Source organism: Polistes canadensis, unplaced genomic scaffold, assembly GCF_001313835.1.
Source record: "Polistes canadensis isolate GaletaPanama2010 unplaced genomic scaffold, ASM131383v1 scaffold_383, whole genome shotgun sequence".
Lineage (NCBI taxonomy): Eukaryota > Metazoa > Arthropoda > Insecta > Hymenoptera > Vespidae > Polistes > Polistes canadensis.
Window position 1 is genome coordinate 92,280 of NW_014569930.1, and position 14,812 is coordinate 107,091.

General features: G+C 25.4%; 5 protein-coding genes across 5 annotated transcripts; 1 reads left to right on the plus strand and 4 right to left on the minus strand.

Moving 5' to 3' along the window:
• Positions 1 to 49: 49 nt before the first annotated feature.
• LOC106792147 (protein argonaute-3) lies at positions 50 to 7,676 on the minus strand. The gene is made up of 12 exons (XM_014758345.1): positions 7,652 to 7,676; positions 3,685 to 4,024; positions 3,235 to 3,474; positions 2,914 to 3,112; positions 2,517 to 2,830; positions 2,171 to 2,438; positions 1,733 to 2,080; positions 1,405 to 1,655; positions 1,169 to 1,319; positions 895 to 1,095; positions 616 to 807; positions 50 to 520 (listed from the first exon to the last, which is right to left on the minus strand). Exons 2-12 carry the CDS (start codon positions 4,002 to 4,004, stop codon positions 191 to 193), a joined length of 2,814 nt encoding a protein of 937 aa, XP_014613831.1. The 5' UTR covers positions 4,005 to 4,024; positions 7,652 to 7,676; the 3' UTR covers positions 50 to 190.
• Positions 5,000 to 7,653, plus strand: LOC106792148 (2-oxoisovalerate dehydrogenase subunit alpha, mitochondrial). Its single transcript, XM_014758346.1, has 8 exons — positions 5,000 to 5,329; positions 5,442 to 5,612; positions 5,702 to 5,897; positions 5,998 to 6,159; positions 6,245 to 6,389; positions 6,470 to 6,673; positions 6,763 to 7,026; positions 7,151 to 7,653. The coding sequence occupies exons 1-8, from the start codon at positions 5,267 to 5,269 to the stop codon at positions 7,224 to 7,226; spliced, it is 1,281 nt and encodes a 426-aa protein (XP_014613832.1). The 5' UTR covers positions 5,000 to 5,266; the 3' UTR covers positions 7,227 to 7,653.
• Positions 7,564 to 8,517, minus strand: LOC106792149 (39S ribosomal protein L17, mitochondrial). The gene is made up of 3 exons (XM_014758347.1): positions 8,286 to 8,517; positions 7,911 to 8,121; positions 7,564 to 7,808 (listed from the first exon to the last, which is right to left on the minus strand). Exons 1-3 carry the CDS (start codon positions 8,478 to 8,480, stop codon positions 7,657 to 7,659), a joined length of 558 nt encoding a protein of 185 aa, XP_014613833.1. The 5' UTR covers positions 8,481 to 8,517; the 3' UTR covers positions 7,564 to 7,656.
• A 331-nt stretch (positions 8,518 to 8,848) lies between these two features.
• On the minus strand, positions 8,849 to 10,401 carry LOC106792139 (mitochondrial import receptor subunit TOM22 homolog). Its single transcript, XM_014758313.1, has 3 exons — positions 10,105 to 10,401; positions 9,723 to 9,828; positions 8,849 to 9,627 (listed from the first exon to the last, which is right to left on the minus strand). Exons 1-3 carry the CDS (start codon positions 10,210 to 10,212, stop codon positions 9,422 to 9,424), a joined length of 420 nt encoding a protein of 139 aa, XP_014613799.1. The 5' UTR covers positions 10,213 to 10,401; the 3' UTR covers positions 8,849 to 9,421.
• Positions 10,402 to 11,241: 840 nt separating this feature from the next.
• On the minus strand, positions 11,242 to 14,362 carry LOC106792152 (E3 ubiquitin-protein ligase RNF34). Its single transcript, XM_014758352.1, has 6 exons — positions 13,745 to 14,362; positions 13,319 to 13,511; positions 13,111 to 13,222; positions 12,740 to 13,004; positions 12,444 to 12,624; positions 11,242 to 12,355 (listed from the first exon to the last, which is right to left on the minus strand). The coding sequence occupies exons 1-6, from the start codon at positions 13,790 to 13,792 to the stop codon at positions 12,180 to 12,182; spliced, it is 975 nt and encodes a 324-aa protein (XP_014613838.1). The 5' UTR covers positions 13,793 to 14,362; the 3' UTR covers positions 11,242 to 12,179.
• Positions 14,363 to 14,812: the final 450 nt, after the last annotated feature.

The following is a 14,812-nucleotide window of genomic DNA, read 5'->3' on the forward strand; positions in this document are numbered from 1 at the left end:
ATAAAAATATATTTGTATATTCTTTAATTCTTATCTTTAGTCTGCTAGCTAGTTTTGTAAATTTTATCAAAAATATGTTTTATAATTTTATATAAAATAGATATAAAATCATTGTCGAGTTCTATTATTTCTAGATAATACTGTTTGTATCTATTGAAAAAGTGAAATACATTAATCGATTATCCATGAATTACAAATAAAAGAGTTTATTGCATAACTTTGCATCTGGTTCCATTTGGATACTTTGTCCAACAAGGAATGCAAGTTTATGAGCATATTGACACGGAGCAGGAACTTTTATGGTGCCAGGCCAATTGTAATATAAATGACAAAGTTTGTACGTAAAACGTTGCATGTGATCAGGTTTCATATTCGATCCATCGTAAGCAACAATATAATGCGTTGGTGTAACTGTACCAAAACATTGGCTTTGAGGTACAAGGAAAAAATCATAAAAATTCATTCTTGTTATACAAGAATCGACAACTGTTCCAGACGCAGGATTACTCAAATCTCCTTTCTGGAAATTTGGAAATAATTACAAAACATTCTAATTAGTCTCATACATCATGAAATTATTTTCATAATATTAATTCTTTATGTTTTGATACTCACATTTTCATAAAACAAACGAGTGTTAATTCGCTTTTGTACAATAATTACACTGAGTTGCGGTTTGTAATTAGGATCTATTCGCGTGAATGTTAACAACAATTGTTTAACTTCATAGTTAGTAATTACCTCAATTTGTCCATCACCAACACCATCGCGATAAACAATTATACGACTTGGATAATTTCCGTTACGCTGAAATAATGGTTTTCATGAAATAATCTTTTAACGTTACAAAAGTAAGGAAACATTATGTGTATGTATATGCAAAATATCGATTACTTTTTTATATTCATTGATAGCTGAAATAAAACAGATCTGTAACATATCCATTATTTCTTGATTCGATCTGTGTAAACAGATTTTACTGTGCCAGGATGTTAATAATTTATCCATACTAGCTACAAATCCAGCTACACTTAGTTGTCTTCCACTTCCTTGACCGGGATGACATACATCTATTCCACATACCATACATTTATCCTGTAAATTATTTTATTATTTATATGCATAATATTTTAAATATGTATATAAAAGATTCTGTATGTATACATACAAATGGAATATCCAATGCCCAAAGAGCACCGCCTAATTTACAATTCATTTGTAATATTATTTTTTGTGTCATATTTCTTAATTTATCGGGACGAGAAAGAGTCTTTGACATTATAACTTGCGATGGAATAGGTTTTTCAACACAACACAACCTATATCAAAATATTAAACGATTTAATTTTATATTGACATTAATAATAATATGTTAATAATAAAAATTTGTTTAAGTCGGTTTACTTTTTAACTGCAGAATATCGATCAGTACGATTGGTAGGAAAAACAATAACTACCATTTCCATATCATTATTAATGTTTTTATGGAGTTCACGACAATATGTTTCAGTTCTATCATTTAGTAAAGGAACTTCACGTGGTTTACTCATGTTTAAGCCTAATTGTGATGAAATATCAACTAGCATTTTAATGAATGCTGAAACATGTGGCGTATCTTTTTGATAATAAAATATTGTCCAGTTTTTCAAACTGGGCTATAATAATTTTTGTTTTTATTAATAAATTTGCAACAAATTATATCCTACTGAAATTTCGTAATAATCTTACTCACAGCACGTAAAACATGATTTTTCATAGTTTCATTATTCCAATTGGCATTTGGTTTTCCTTGAAATATTTTATTCTTACCAAAATATATACGTTCAGGTATTAGAGTACGTCCATTTAATTTAGTTAAATTTTCATCAAGTTCTAAGCCCCATGGAGATAGTATTTCACTTGCTACCTCACTTTTTTTAATTTTTTCTATAAAATTTCTTATTAAATCGCTACGATTGTTAGGACAAATATTCGTAATTGTGTGAAGATCTCTCATAATTCTATAATCTGATCTGATACTATTTGTTAATCCAGTTATATAACATAATTCTGGTACTAAAAGTGTCAGTTTATCTGATGCCTGAAACAAAATATTTTTTGTTGAATTATCTTATATTATCGTAAAAGAGCATTGAATATAAAGTATCTAATAAATGAAAAATATATGTACCTCTCCAGTTGATAATAATTCTGTGGAACGGTGTATTAAGAGTGGCTGGTCTTTGTTTTTAATCTCTATACTCCAATGATTTTTATAATAATCTATTATAGTCGTTTTCTCACCTTTTCTCTCAAATTCATACATTGGATTTTTTTCCCATGTTATGTCATCAATACGATAACATTTATTGTTATATCGAGTTAGAACACTAGTACCAATAATTTCACACATTATTTCATCTTTGTAATGCGTAGGATTTTTCTTATAAATTTTTATACTAAAAAATAAATGTGTATCTTTATATTATGTGAATATTACTATATATATATATATATATATGTAATTATGATCTTACATTAAATCATGAACTGTTTCCATACGCATAACTCGATGTTTTATATCAACGTAAAGTTTTAATCCTCCTTCATATTCATTAATAGATGTAATATAGCCAGGCCATACTTCTAATTGATGTTGTGGTACAGTATGAGCACGTGCAGGATTAAAATGTTGTCTACCAATACGAACTAAATTAAGAGCTCTCATAATGCGACCAAAAAGAATATTTAAAAATTGGATACTTTTACTCATGTTTGTATTCTTTTTAAAAATACATGTAAGAGTCACTAAAGACCCATCCCGTGGATGTTCGGAATTATAAACTACTTCCTAAAAGTATATTTATAATTGAAAATGTGTAAGTTTTTTAATAAACAAAAAAAGAAAAAAAAAAAGAAAATAAAACACTTTACCTCTACTGATAATTTCTCAGGCAAAAATAAAATAGAACCATCAAAACTCAAAGCTTTTCCAAGTTTCATTGCATGTTGATTTAAAAGTCTTCTTCTCAGAGCTATTGAATCAATATCAGGATTGAATTTAACTTCATATTGATATAATCCCCTACCTGGTTCTATTCTTAAATCGATGTAATTAGAGCATATATTTACCCTAAACATAAAATATAATTATTTTTAAAAGATAATTATTAGTATCTTTTATTATAATGTAAATTATTGAATGAGAGGTAAAAAAACATACAAATAACAAATCAAATCTTTAAAAGTACTTACATCGTTCCGCTTGTACCTTGACGGTTGATTACTTCTAATTTTTTATTTAATTCAGTACATGTTGAAGAAGTTTCATAGATAGAAAGTTGCGACAGTTTCCCTAATACTCCACAGTCATCATTAGAAGAAGATATTTGTTCATATACTTTTGCAGGTTGTCTTTGGATATTTTGCTGTATTTCCTTTGAAGGTTTTCTTATGCTAGTCTGTTGATCTGGCAAAAGAGGCTGTCCAATTGGTCTATACAAATATTATATTAATATATATGTATAATATGTTAATTTATAAAATAATTAGCTAAACAATGAAATAATTATACTGACCCGTTAAGGTATAAAAGAGAACATAGAATTATATACTTCAACTAAATAATAGAAGAATTTACGAATAGAAAGAGAGAATTGTTAAAGTATGAAATTGAGAAATTGATTTGAATAAAAGAACACTTACGCTAATTTTTTAAGACAACTAAAAGTTGCTCTTCCTTTACCCCCAGTTAAGGGGCACTCAAATAATACAGTTTTTTCTGCTGTACTTTCAATTTGTGTTAAAATTGACGATAAAGATTTTCCACGTCCCATACTAGGCAAAACAATATTCGATGCTTCTGACTGCAACAATGAAACTGGCTCTTGTTGATGCATAGTACTAACTGCACCAGATAAATTTGAAACTTTAGATTCATTTATTCCTATTTGTTTTATCTTTTGCAGAAATAGAGAAGTTCTGCCTATGCGACATTTACTCTGTTCATTATTATCTTCGGCCATTGTTTATTAATTGCAATTATCTAAAAAATATTTTCTTAAGATTAATTACAATATATAATATAATAATAATATATACAATGGTGGGTTGGTTGAAAAATTTTGAAACTATGTCGAAAAAAATAAAAATATGTTTGATAGAAAAATATCTAAATTGTTTTTATATTGGCCTCCAAAATTTTTCAACCCACCAATATAAAATCAAAATTTCATAATACTTTATAGATAATACAATATAAAATATCNAATTGTTTCTATATAAATTAAAAATCTTTTAATTTATATAATTAATAATACAAATTTTCTCAAATAACTAATTTCTACTTTCTCATATAACACAAAGCTTATAACGTGTAATATTGCGAACAATTTGAAAAAGGTTATAAATATGCACTTGTTTTCTGTAAAATTAATCAAAATTATATATTGATAAATATAATCATATAAATACTAAATTTGAATATTCATATATATATATCTTATAAAATAGGCAGAATTTTGAATGAAATTGTTTAACTTACCGCGTATTAACAAGTTTAAAAATAGATAAATCGTCCTTTCAATTGTAAATGAACTAGTCTTTAAATTCTCATAATACTATACAGTAGAAATGAAAAACTTTTAAGGATATTATATTACTTCATAATAAACCGCCTATTCGTTATATTTCTTATCGTTCGATCGTACTGCCATCTATAATTCTTTTCTTTTGTTTTCGAATTATGTATGCATGTATTAATTAACAATATTATATACAGTAACTTAAAAAAAAAAAAAGACACTTTATTTTATAATTATATATGTTAACTTAATTTTAACAGCACAGATTAAGATATTAAAAAATTAATTTTAAATAATTTTGATATGTAAAAGCTTTACATAGAAACTGTTTGTTTTTGGTCAAGCTTACTTTTATATATATACAAAAAAAATAAAACAAAAATTAATAAAAATATCATTGTTGAAAAACTCAACACTTTTAATAAATAAATAAATTAAAGAAAATTATTTGCGAGGAAACAAAAATTAATTATTACTTAATTTGAAAATCAAAAAACAAAAAAAAAGATTATATACTTAAGAAAATTTATGAGTCTTTGATATTTGTTATTCATTGTATTTAATAAGAAAGCTTTTACGCCTATGTGATGACGAAAGTATATGGTCGTCGTAAGAATAATCATATCATGATAAAATGATATACATAACGACTGCATAAGTTGATGTTTAGTTTAGATTAAAAAGTCAACATTTAAACAATCATAATGGCTACATATTTTGTTATAAAAAGAATTTCACGTTTATCTTCCTTGAGATGGCAAACATCAGTAAGATTATCATGTTAAAAATCTTTCTTTTATATGTTATTCATAAATATTATATATATTATATATTAAATATATAATAATAAAATCATATAATTTCTTTTTTTTTTTTCAGATGAAACACTATAGTAACATTGCTAATGTTGTAACTGAGCCACAATATCCTGGAATTAAAAATAATTTTACAAATCACCTAAAATTTATTAACATAGATAATTATGAATCTATTCCTATATATAGAATCTTAGATACAACTGGACAGTCACATTTTCTTGAAGAAAATAAGGTTTTCTAATTAATATGTATATTTATAAAAACCCTTATTCTTTTTTACAATTGCAAATCATAATAAGAAATATGTTTTCTATGTTAAAGTTGGATGATAAAACAATGATTAAAATTTATCGTGATATGGTAACTCTTACTATAATGGATAAAATTATGTACGAGTCACAACGACAAGGTCGTATATCTTTTTATATGACAAATACTGGAGAGGAAGCTGTTCAAATTGGTTCAGCTTCTGCGTTAACGTTACAAGATTTGATTTATGCACAATATCGGGAAGCAGGTAAGAATTTTAAAAAGCAGTTCTATTATAACACAGTTTTTAAAATATTTGTCTTATTTAAGTATTTTTACTTGGAATATAATATCGTTTCAAATTATAGGTGTATTACTTTGGCGTGGCTATCAAATCCCTAAATTTATGAATCAATGTTATGGGAATGTCGAAGATGAAGGAAAAGGAAAACAAATGCCAGTGCATTATGGATCGAAAGATTTAAATTTTATGACTATATCATCTCCGTTAACAACACAATTGCCACAAGGTTTTCTATTATATTCATTGAAATTATATTCATTTTGTAAATTCATATGATTAATATATTTTCTTATTTAAAATTATATATATAGCTGTAGGTGCAGCATATGCATATAAAAGGGAAAAAAGAAAATCATGTGTAATATGTTATTTCGGAGATGGTGCAGCCAGTGAAGGAGATGCTCATGCAGCTTTTAATTTTGCTGCTACTTTATCATGCCCAGTAATATTTTTCTGGTAAATTCTTAAATAATTATTCATTTAATTTCATTATAATTTCAATCGAAATTATATCAAATAATCAATATTTAATTAAGTCGGAACAATGGTTATGCTATATCAACACCTACGAATGAACAATATAAAGGAGATGGTATTGCAGCAAAAGGACCGAGTTATGGAATTGATACAATTCGAATAGATGGGAATGATGTACTTGCTGTACATTATGCGACAAAAGCTGCTCGTGATTTGTGCATAAATGAAGGAAAACCTGTTTTAATAGAAGCAATGACTTATCGGTATGAAAATAATATGGTTGAACACCATACTAATCATATTTCTCGAAATTATAATTAATCTAAAATATTTAATATTGTATTATCCATAGTGCTGGCCATCATAGTACATCCGATGATAGTACAGCATATAGAACCAATGAAGAAATTTCTCTTTGGAATAATACTACACCAATTCAAAGATTTAAACAATATATACAATCCTTAGGTCTTTGGAATCAAGAAAAAGAAGATGATATGCAAAAAATGATAAAGAAAGAAATTTTAGATGCTTTTTCTAAAGCAGAGAAAAAACCTAAACCTCATTGGAAAGAAATGTTCGCAGACACTTATTGTAACATGCCAGAACATATAAGGTATAATATATATATATATATATTATATAGTATATATTAAATAGAAATAATAAGGATTAATTTGTTATTATTCTGATAAATGTTTTTTTCTCTAAATTATGCTCGTTAATATTTTATATTTCAGAGACCAAATGCATTCCATGGAAGAACATCTTGCAATATATCAAGAACATTATCCATTGAAAAAATTTGATTTATAAATTATTTTTTAATTAGATAGTAAAATAAATATTATTTTGTTATTAATTATCATTTTTTGCAATAGTGTTGATAATAAAAAATTGATAACTGATAAACTATTATGCAGTAAAATAATTGTTATATTCACACACGTTTGTTAACAATGTCCCATATTATCTGTAACACATTAATTTTCATTGAAATTCCAGTATCATACTTTTGTAATGGTAATCAACGTAAAAAATATGTTTTGGGCTGTGGTTGGAATCTTTTCTTTGTGGTGCAGTAACAAACGTGTTAAGTATAAAAACATTCAAGTTTTTATATTAAATACAACAAATAATTTCGTATTCATAATTACTCTATTTTAATTTCTATTTATTATAATTAATATTATATAAGAGATTAACTGTAGAGAAAACTAATATCAATACAATTGAATTACCTCTATTATTTATTTGCATTATTATTATTTATTATATTATCAGCAATTTCTTTGTATTTTTCCAATCTAAATTCTTTCCTTGCTGCGCTAAGCAAAATATTGTGAAGTAAATTATGTTCATTTGGATAATTTTGTTCAACGCTTGGATATATATTTCCTGTTATTTGAAAAGTATATTATTATTATTATTATATCAAGAGAAAATCTTGTAATTTTTATAAAAATCTAAATAAAAAATATTATAATAAATTAACGTTACCTCTGAGTTCTAAAACAGCTCTTGGATATCTACTAGTAGGATACATGAACGGTGCTTTATGAAGTTTTGTATAAGAAACCGCATAGTCCTTGTACCTTGGTACGAGTACTTTAAAAAGTTTATGAACAAGTTGTTTCTCAAGAATCCAGAAATCTGCCAATTTCATTGTTGTTTCATGCTCCGGGCCATGACGAATAGCTTCTGATATTAACTGAATACAATAAATAAAATATTACTTTGACAAATTAACATAAAACTTATTTGTATTATTTATGCTTAATTTCTTTTTGTAGAACAAATGTTGAGTATGTTATTAAAAAAAGATAAGGAAAATAAAAATTACATATAAATGTGTAAATAATATCAAATACATACACGTTCAACATAACCTCTTGTTTCATCGGCTCGGCCATAATTTAATTCGATTCTTTCATATTTCACCAATGCTGTTAAAGTTTTTTGAATTTTTCGAATCCTTCCTTGCGGTCCATCTGAGCTTTTTAATTTACGTTTTGGTTTTACATTGTATTTTAATTTGGAAACTAAATTTTCGACATTAGCTTGATTCATGCTTCTACTCCTCTTGCAAGTTCGCAACAGACTGAAGTACACTACATAACGTCATAAATATTATAGTTAATGGTAAAAGTAATAAATTCAAACATTATTCAAAAAAATGATTAATAATAAAATTAACAAATTGTAATAAAATAAAATTTAATATGTCAGTTCAATTATATATGCAAATGAATTCATTAACTTATATCTACTGTTATAGTAATTATGAATAAAGTAAATCTATGAAAAGTATCTTTTTAAATATAAAAGTAATTTGTTTAAATTATTAATAAAATTCTTATTAAAAAGTTCTCGTAAATACCTTGTCCTTACTAAGAAAAATTTGTTTCCAGCACACAAGCAGCACATTCAAATCTTACACTAGTGTAATGTCATAATTTTATTTTTATTTAACATATTACAATAACATATACATTAAAAATAACAACGGTGCATCCTGACTCACTTCCTATGAATGAAGTATAGCTTATACCCATGATTGTAAATATTTATACATGAAAGTTTGATTTTCTGACGATATTGATCTGATGATATTAAGTGACGGTGCTTTGACACATTACATACTATCATTTAGAATTTATTTAATTATGCAAGACGAGTAAAAAATATGATAAAATATTTAAATTCTTCGGTCTATCGCTATGTATTAAAAATTACACCTGAAGTTAAAAGTTTTATACATTCATTATCATTCTACTAGTCCAAAAAAATGGATCATTAGATAGTCTTACATAATTTTCTAAATGTGTAACTAAACAAATGCATATTATTGGAATTTAGAGTTTAAGAATTGAAACCGTAAGATATACAGTTGATTTATAACTTGATCAATATACTCTGATGATATTGCGATTAATGATACTATTATGTTGATAAATAGTTGAATGCAGAAGTTAATGCACATTTATTTTAATGATAAATCATGTAATTATTTATCGTTGCACAGGAGGAGCCATTGGAAGACCAGAAGCACTAACATTAGAGATAGCAGAATTAGGTCCAAGTAACACCTGTTTTTGTTGAACGCGTTGAACTTCTTCCATTTGAGCACGCTCTACTTCGAAGAACACAGGTGCAAATAAAATAGCAGATGAACTAAACAAGAGCCATGTTGCCGAACATGAAAATGTATATAAACCTGAAAAGAAATAAAAACATTTCAAAGTTAAATCTAATTTTTAATTAGATCGATTAATAAATGATAGAAAAATTAATGTTAGATTTGTAACAAACCTTTGACACAAGTGCACATACAAGATCCAACATTATATCCAACTTTGCGAACATTTTCAGGAAACATTTCAGTAAGTCCTAATAACCTTTCTGAAAAGCTTTCATCCTAAATGAAATAAAATGATTAATAATGATTAATAGTTAAGGTATATATTGAAATCTTGTTTAATATAATAAAAAATACTATTTGTGTTATTGATATAAAATTATAATATAAAAGAAAAAAATAGAAAAAAGGAGAATAACAAATTAAATAAAAAGATATTAATTATTAATGGAAAATATTGAATGAGTGTAATCGAAATATTATAATAACCATATATGGGATAAATTTGTTCGATCATAGATATATCATAGATATATATTAGCAGAAAATAAATACCTCCTCGTCTTCTTCTTCATTAGGAAGAAGAGATTTTACTTCTGGAGAACGTACGTCGCTGCTACCCATACCGCTGTCCAGCTGATCTATTTCTTCGATTGAAGCCATATATACAGATGTATATGTAATTAGATATATAAATAATTAATAATATACTAATATGTTAAGTAAACGAGTTTACTTAATCTTGTTAACAGGGTTACGAATAATTCTCTCTCACCCAACTTCGACAAAGTACTACTATATAACTAAAAGCAACTCTCGGTCACGTTTCTAGTACTTACTGTACCTATTTTGATAGGAGAATATGCCGGTACAACGTGACTCAAGTTAAATCGCGCGTCATACAAATTTATTTTCGAACAGATAATATTTGATAAACAAAATATACATACGTATTTATTATGAAAATTATTTTCAAAAGATTTGTTGAAAAACTATTTTAATAATAAATAATTAGAAAATCGCAAACATACGATTTGTTCGTATAATGAATTTTTTATTTTACAAAATTCACTGAATTTAATGTCAAAAGAGAAACTCTTTAACATTAAATTTGATCAGAATTAGATTTGTTTTATTAGTAATATATATTCATGTTATTATTATATCGAAATTAATCGAATAAAGTTATTTTCATTTTAAAAACGAGCAGGATCGTAATATTTGAGAATTTAAGACATATTTTAAATGTACTAATATGTTCATATTTTATTAAGTGATATTAAAGAAAATACCAATCACTAACATTTCTCTCAAGATATTTAGCTATTGAACTGTTAAAAATAAGTTCATTGAATTAGCATTCTTAATCGTCATTGGTCATTAAAAGATCGAATGAAAAAATACATATATACATTTGTGTGTATTATTATACAAGAAATAATTTTTTAATTTTTATTTTCATTATATTTATATTTATATTTATATTAAATATTCTTAGATTTGTTTAAAAAATTCTCTAAATGTTAATTGTAAATCATGATAAGAAAAAAGGACTAAATATTTTTTTTAACAAGATGAATAATATTTGTATAAAGCATAGAAGAACAGCGCTAATAATGTGTTTATTTCTTTTTTATCTGAAATATTTAATTTTATAATTTTGTTCAATACAATATTTTAACATTGATACTGCTGCTATTTACATTTATTTGAATATAATAATATCTACACCATCTTTTTACGCGTAGAATCAATTAATTTGCTCTATGAAAAAATACATTCATTTATTATGTTAATGATAAAAAATTACTATATATTATGTTTGAAAAATATTGTTATTAAAAGACATAAAAAATTATCTGTACTTTTCTCTAAATATGAATCAAATAAACAGAATATGTTGCATGTTTATTTTAGAGGTAATAAGTGATGATTATATTTCCTTTTTTATAGGAAATTCTGCATATCACAATGTCAAATTTGGTACGTATGGTACCTAATATTTAAAGAATACATTTTGTACAATAAATCTATACATTGCTATCTACTTGTGATAATATGAGAATATCACAGCTTTTATACAAATGTTCTTAGTCATTGAGATCTAACTCGTGGTAAGATTTAGTAATATTTATATATATATAATGCAATATAATTTTGTTAATGATGTATAATAATTACTGTATATGCTTTTCAATAATACGGAATCCACGATTGTTATTAATATATGCAGTAATGCAATAATTGAATATAATTAAATTTATATGAAAAACAGTTTTTACAAATATTCATTTGCAGAAATATAACATTCAATACTGTTTTTAATGTTAATATTTTCTCCAAGTGTGTATATATAGAAGTAGATTTTAAAATATTCATTGTTTGAAAGCATACATCAACAAAAATAATCTTTACATATTTCTCCTTTTTATCTATCTTTGTTTTAATAGAGTTTAATTTTTTAAATTCTATTTCAATTCTTTGCTAATTATACGGAATTATATTATTAAAGCAAATAGAGTAATTCTAGATATTCTTTTTCTTTCTTTCCTTTCTTTCTACGTACTGTTTTCTTTGCAGATCCACAAATTTAAATACTATAAGTTCAGTTATTCAAATAATTTACTTCATCAAGCTTTAAAAAATCGCACAACTCTAACAACATACTGCTTACATATTGGGCATTCAGACATTCGTTTTCCACAATTAATACAACATGCCATGTGACCACATTCTAGAATTACACATTCAATCGGTGCATCCCAGCAAATTTTACAAATATCTTCTGTATCTATATTATCCATATCTATGTGAATATATTTGTATTAATTATTATTCACTTCAATGTTTATCATTAATATTATTTTCCATTGTAAATGTATTTTAAATATTACCTGCTCTAGCTTGATTATGTTCTTCCCATAATCTAGATGCTCTGTCCAATAATTCACACCTTTCAACACAACCTTTAAAGTCAACACGATTTGTTATTAAAAGAGTTTTTAATTGTTTCACACTTAAGTGTTCCAATTGTGATAATTCATTTATATCTGATAGCTTGACAAGACCAGACCACTGTTTCAACAAAATGGTTTTTAGTCTTAATATTAGATATAAATAAAAAAGAGATATGATATATATATGTATACATATATATATTTATATATTTCTAAAAATTAATAAAACATACCACAGGAATTTCTGTTAACATAGTCGATTGTTTTATATCTAATGTTTCTGAATCTTCATCTTGTTCAGTAATTAAAGGTTCTGGTCCATTATCTGGACTATAATCACTTGCTGATACTTCTTCTATTTCTATGTTATTAACTGTTACACATTCTGATTGGAATTCAGTGTGTTCTGTTGTACTTGTTTCCTCACTTATTACATTTGTATAATTTTCTAATTGTATTGGTGTATCAGGTAACGTAATATCTGCAGTACTTGTTTGACTATCAATAATAAATAAATAATTAATAATACATCAAGAATAATAATTCATTGTCATATGAATCTTTTCACTTTAAATTTGTGTTTTCAAAATATATAGATACATACGGTAATTCTTCTGTAACAGTATTCTGCATTATCGTAGAATTTCTTTCTTCTTCTAAATTATCTGCTGTACCATTTGCATATATCAATAGTAAGTTTACCAAGTCTTCTTTTTCTATGATGATGATGATGATGATGATGATAATGATGATTATAATATTATTAATAGATTTCAATATATACATATATATAATTGTTATTTATTACATACCAACGCATCCTTTAATAGATACTTTTTTTGCTAAAAGAAATTGGCGTAAATCCCTGGAACGCATTCGCATAATTTGACTGCGAATAAGCGGTCTTTGCGATAGCACACCACAATTCTCACAATTAAATGTTTTGTCAATACGTTTTATAAGACATTCTGAACAAAAATAACGTAGACAGCCTGTACATTGTTTCTAAAATATAAAAGTTGTAACAATTTGAGGTTTGGTATTACATATTCTGATAAGAAATGAATACTTAGAAATAAAACAAAACGAAAATATATGAAATAAAAAGATTGTTAGTGTTTACACAAAATTATATAATAACAAAACTATTAATTGTATCTTAATCAAAACGTTAATATTAATATATTACATTGTTTGTATATTTTTCTTGTTTTTTCGAGATAATAAATAATACTCACTCTACGTTTAAATAAATTAAATTTAGATTTGCATGCCTCGCAAGCCATTTTTATATGATATAATTGTCTAAAGTTTAGGTTTTTCGAAAATTGTCGGTTATGACATGAACAAGGTTGCTGTGTTGGCAAACGTATCACTAAATCTAGTGATTTCGATGTTATCTGGATTTGATGAAATTATTGACGATTGTCAACAAAATCGAACAATGATTTTATTGTTAATTATTAATCATCGAATAGAGATTGACGTTGATTGAATTTTTTTTGTTAATCTTACAAAATTATTCCATTCTAACGAAGACAAATGTTTTAATGGTGTTTCCTATAGCTATTACTAATAATAATATCGCACCTAGCGATATCTATCTCTTCTCTTCATATCTGTCTTCTTAAATGAACATGACAATGCGTCACATTGCTAATAAATTGTTAACATTATACAATAAACATTTATAATGATTATCTTGTTTTAATATAAATATATTATTTACACGATCAAGTATCAATTGGACGATATGAGCGTATTTTTTTGACTCCATGTTCACCCACTAAAACGTACATTTTGACACTGAGTGTGAGCTGGCCAACTTTTTGTTCTTCCTGTTTTATCTACCCTACCACAACCACACTTTGACGTCATATTATCATTGTTATTATCTATTTCTTTATTATTATATTAAATATTCATTAGTGTTTTGATCATACATTGTTAATTAATTCAATTATATATGTTGGTCGTTGTTGTAAACGTGTATTATTATATTTAAAATAACAAAATTAATAAGTATTTATACGCTTCTGTGTGATATTTAAAATATCGATTCTTTTTTTACTTCGATATATTAAGTATCGATCTTTTTATATCGATATTATTAAAACATCGATGCTAATTTGAAAAAAAAGATAAAGTAATACGAGTTTATTAAAGAAAAAGTTAAAATAAATATTAAATTTGTTAATATATATGCATAAATAAATAATTAACTAATTATAATGAATATTAGGAAAAGTGTGTAAGATTATCTGTGAAAGAAAAATAATGTCTGACGCCAATTATAATTAAATTAT

Excerpts from the sequence above, each read along its gene's own strand:
- LOC106792148 (XM_014758346.1), top strand. The coding sequence starts at position 5,267 with ATGGCTACATATTTTGTTATAAAAAGAATTTCACGTTTATCTTCCTTG. Across the intron at positions 5,613-5,701 it reads ATTTTCTTGAAGAAAATAAG|TTGGATGATAAAACAATGAT; the intron begins GTTTTCTAATTA and ends TCTATGTTAAAG. Across the intron at positions 6,160-6,244 it reads AACAACACAATTGCCACAAG|CTGTAGGTGCAGCATATGCA; the intron begins GTTTTCTATTAT and ends TTATATATATAG.
- LOC106792149 (XM_014758347.1), bottom strand. The coding sequence starts at position 8,480 with ATGAATCAAGCTAATGTCGAAAATTTAGTTTCCAAATTAAAATACAAT. Across the intron at positions 8,122-8,285 it reads CAAGAGGTTATGTTGAACGT|TTAATATCAGAAGCTATTCG; the intron begins GTATGTATTTGA and ends TATTGTATTCAG. Across the intron at positions 7,809-7,910 it reads AGCTGTTTTAGAACTCAGAG|GAAATATATATCCAAGCGTT; the intron begins GTAACGTTAATT and ends TTCAAATAACAG.
- LOC106792139 (XM_014758313.1), bottom strand. The coding sequence starts at position 10,212 with ATGGCTTCAATCGAAGAAATAGATCAGCTGGACAGCGGTATGGGTAGC. Across the intron at positions 9,829-10,104 it reads ATGAAGAAGAAGACGAGGAG|GATGAAAGCTTTTCAGAAAG; the intron begins GTATTTATTTTC and ends TATTTCATTTAG. Across the intron at positions 9,628-9,722 it reads TATGTGCACTTGTGTCAAAG|GTTTATATACATTTTCATGT; the intron begins GTTTGTTACAAA and ends ATTTCTTTTCAG.
- LOC106792147 (XM_014758345.1), bottom strand. The coding sequence starts at position 4,004 with ATGGCCGAAGATAATAATGAACAGAGTAAATGTCGCATAGGCAGAACT. Across the intron at positions 1,320-1,404 it reads CGATATTCTGCAGTTAAAAA|GTTGTGTTGTGTTGAAAAAC; the intron begins GTAAACCGACTT and ends ATTTTGATATAG. Across the intron at positions 1,096-1,168 it reads GGGCATTGGATATTCCATTT|GATAAATGTATGGTATGTGG; the intron begins GTATGTATACAT and ends AATAATTTACAG.
- LOC106792152 (XM_014758352.1), bottom strand. The coding sequence starts at position 13,792 with ATGGCTTGCGAGGCATGCAAATCTAAATTTAATTTATTTAAACGTAGA. Across the intron at positions 13,005-13,110 it reads ACTGTTACAGAAGAATTACC|TCAAACAAGTACTGCAGATA; the intron begins GTATGTATCTAT and ends TATTATTGATAG. Across the intron at positions 12,356-12,443 it reads ACATAATCAAGCTAGAGCAG|ATATGGATAATATAGATACA; the intron begins GTAATATTTAAA and ends ATATTCACATAG.